The following is a 1,396-nucleotide window of genomic DNA, read 5'->3' on the forward strand; positions in this document are numbered from 1 at the left end:
ACCGTGGCCCCTGCCGGCAGCAGCCCCCCAGCATCACTGCTGTCCCCCCAGCTGCAGCCTGGCCGTGCAGCTCTCAAAGGTGCGGGAGAGCGTCCTCATCATCTCCACCGACCCCGCACACAACATCTCAGACGCCTTCGACCAGAAGTTCTCCAAGGTCCCCACCAAAGTCAAGGGCTATGACAACCTCTTCGCCATGGTGAGTCCAGGATGGAGCCGGGAGTGCAGCCCCCTGCACGGCCCTTCTCACCCTCTGAACCCCCTCAGGAGATCGACCCCAGCCTGGGGGTGGCGGAGCTGCCTGACGAGTTCTTTGAGGAGGACAACATGCTGAGCATGGGCAAGAAGATGATGCAGGAAGCCATGAGCGCCTTCCCCGGCATCGACGAGGCCATGAGCTACGCTGAGGTGATGAGGTGAGCGGGGCTGTACAGGGTCGGGGGGTGCCTGTTGGGGGCTGAGATGTTGTGGCCCTGCTGACCCCCCTGCCGGCCCCGCAGGCTGGTGAAGGGCATGAATTTCTCGGTGGTGGTCTTCGACACGGCGCCCACTGGCCACACGCTGCGGCTGCTCAACTTCCCCACCATCGTGGAGCGAGGCCTGGGCCGCCTCATGCAGATCAAGAACCAGATCAGCCCCTTCATCTCCCAGGTGAGGATGGGGGCAGCGGGGATGGAACCCCCGTGGGGGCACAGCACGTGTCGGCCTCGCAGGGTAGATCTCATCGCTTGCCTCCCCCAGATGTGCAACATGCTGGGTCTGGGGGACATGAACGCCGACCAGCTGGCCTCCAAGCTGGAAGAGACACTGCCCGTCATCCGCTCCGTCAGCGAGCAGTTCAAGGACCCGGTAAGGCCCCTGGTGGGGCGGGGGGCTGCTCTGGGCAGCATGGAGAAACTGGGAGAGGGACGGGGATGCCAAGAATGGGAGTGGGGATGCTGGGAGAGGGACAGGGACATGGTCAAGCTGGTCTGTGCACATTCCTGCAGGGAATCCTCTGCCCCAGGGCCGGGCAGGGATCCCTCCGGGGCCTCCGTGCTGGACAGCCGGCTCTGTGGAGGGGACGCTGAGCGTGGGGTCACGCTGAGCGCGGTGTCGCCGTGTCGCTGAGTGCGGTGTCGCTGAGCGCGGGGTCACGCTGAGCGCGGGGTCACGCTGAGTGCGGTGTGGGGATGGCAGGAGCAGACGACATTCATCTGCGTGTGCATCGCCGAGTTCCTCTCGCTCTACGAGACCGAGCGGCTGATCCAGGAGCTGGCCAAGTGCCGCATCGACACCCACAACATCGTGGTGAACCAGCTCGTCTTCCCCGACCCCCAGCGTCCCTGCAAGATGTGCGAGGCCCGGCACAAGATCCAGGCCAAGTACCTCGACCAGGTAGTGCCCGGGTGTGGGG

At 65.1% G+C, this 1,396-nt stretch overlaps 1 protein-coding gene across 1 annotated transcript; it reads left to right on the plus strand.

The window, feature by feature from the left end:
- Positions 1-51: 51 nt before the first annotated feature.
- On the plus strand, positions 52-1,377 carry ASNA1 (arsA arsenite transporter, ATP-binding, homolog 1 (bacterial); the record flags this gene model as incomplete). The annotated part of the gene is made up of 5 exons (XM_010292889.1): positions 52-199; positions 268-416; positions 501-651; positions 742-849; positions 1,180-1,377. Coding segments are annotated over 5 exons (754 nt in total), but the record flags the coding sequence as incomplete, so codon positions are not given.
- Between the last annotated feature and the right edge of the window lie 19 nt (positions 1,378-1,396).

This window comes from Phaethon lepturus, unplaced genomic scaffold (assembly GCF_000687285.1).
Source record: "Phaethon lepturus isolate BGI_N335 unplaced genomic scaffold, ASM68728v1 Scaffold54628, whole genome shotgun sequence".
Taxonomy (NCBI): domain Eukaryota; kingdom Metazoa; phylum Chordata; class Aves; order Phaethontiformes; family Phaethontidae; genus Phaethon; species Phaethon lepturus.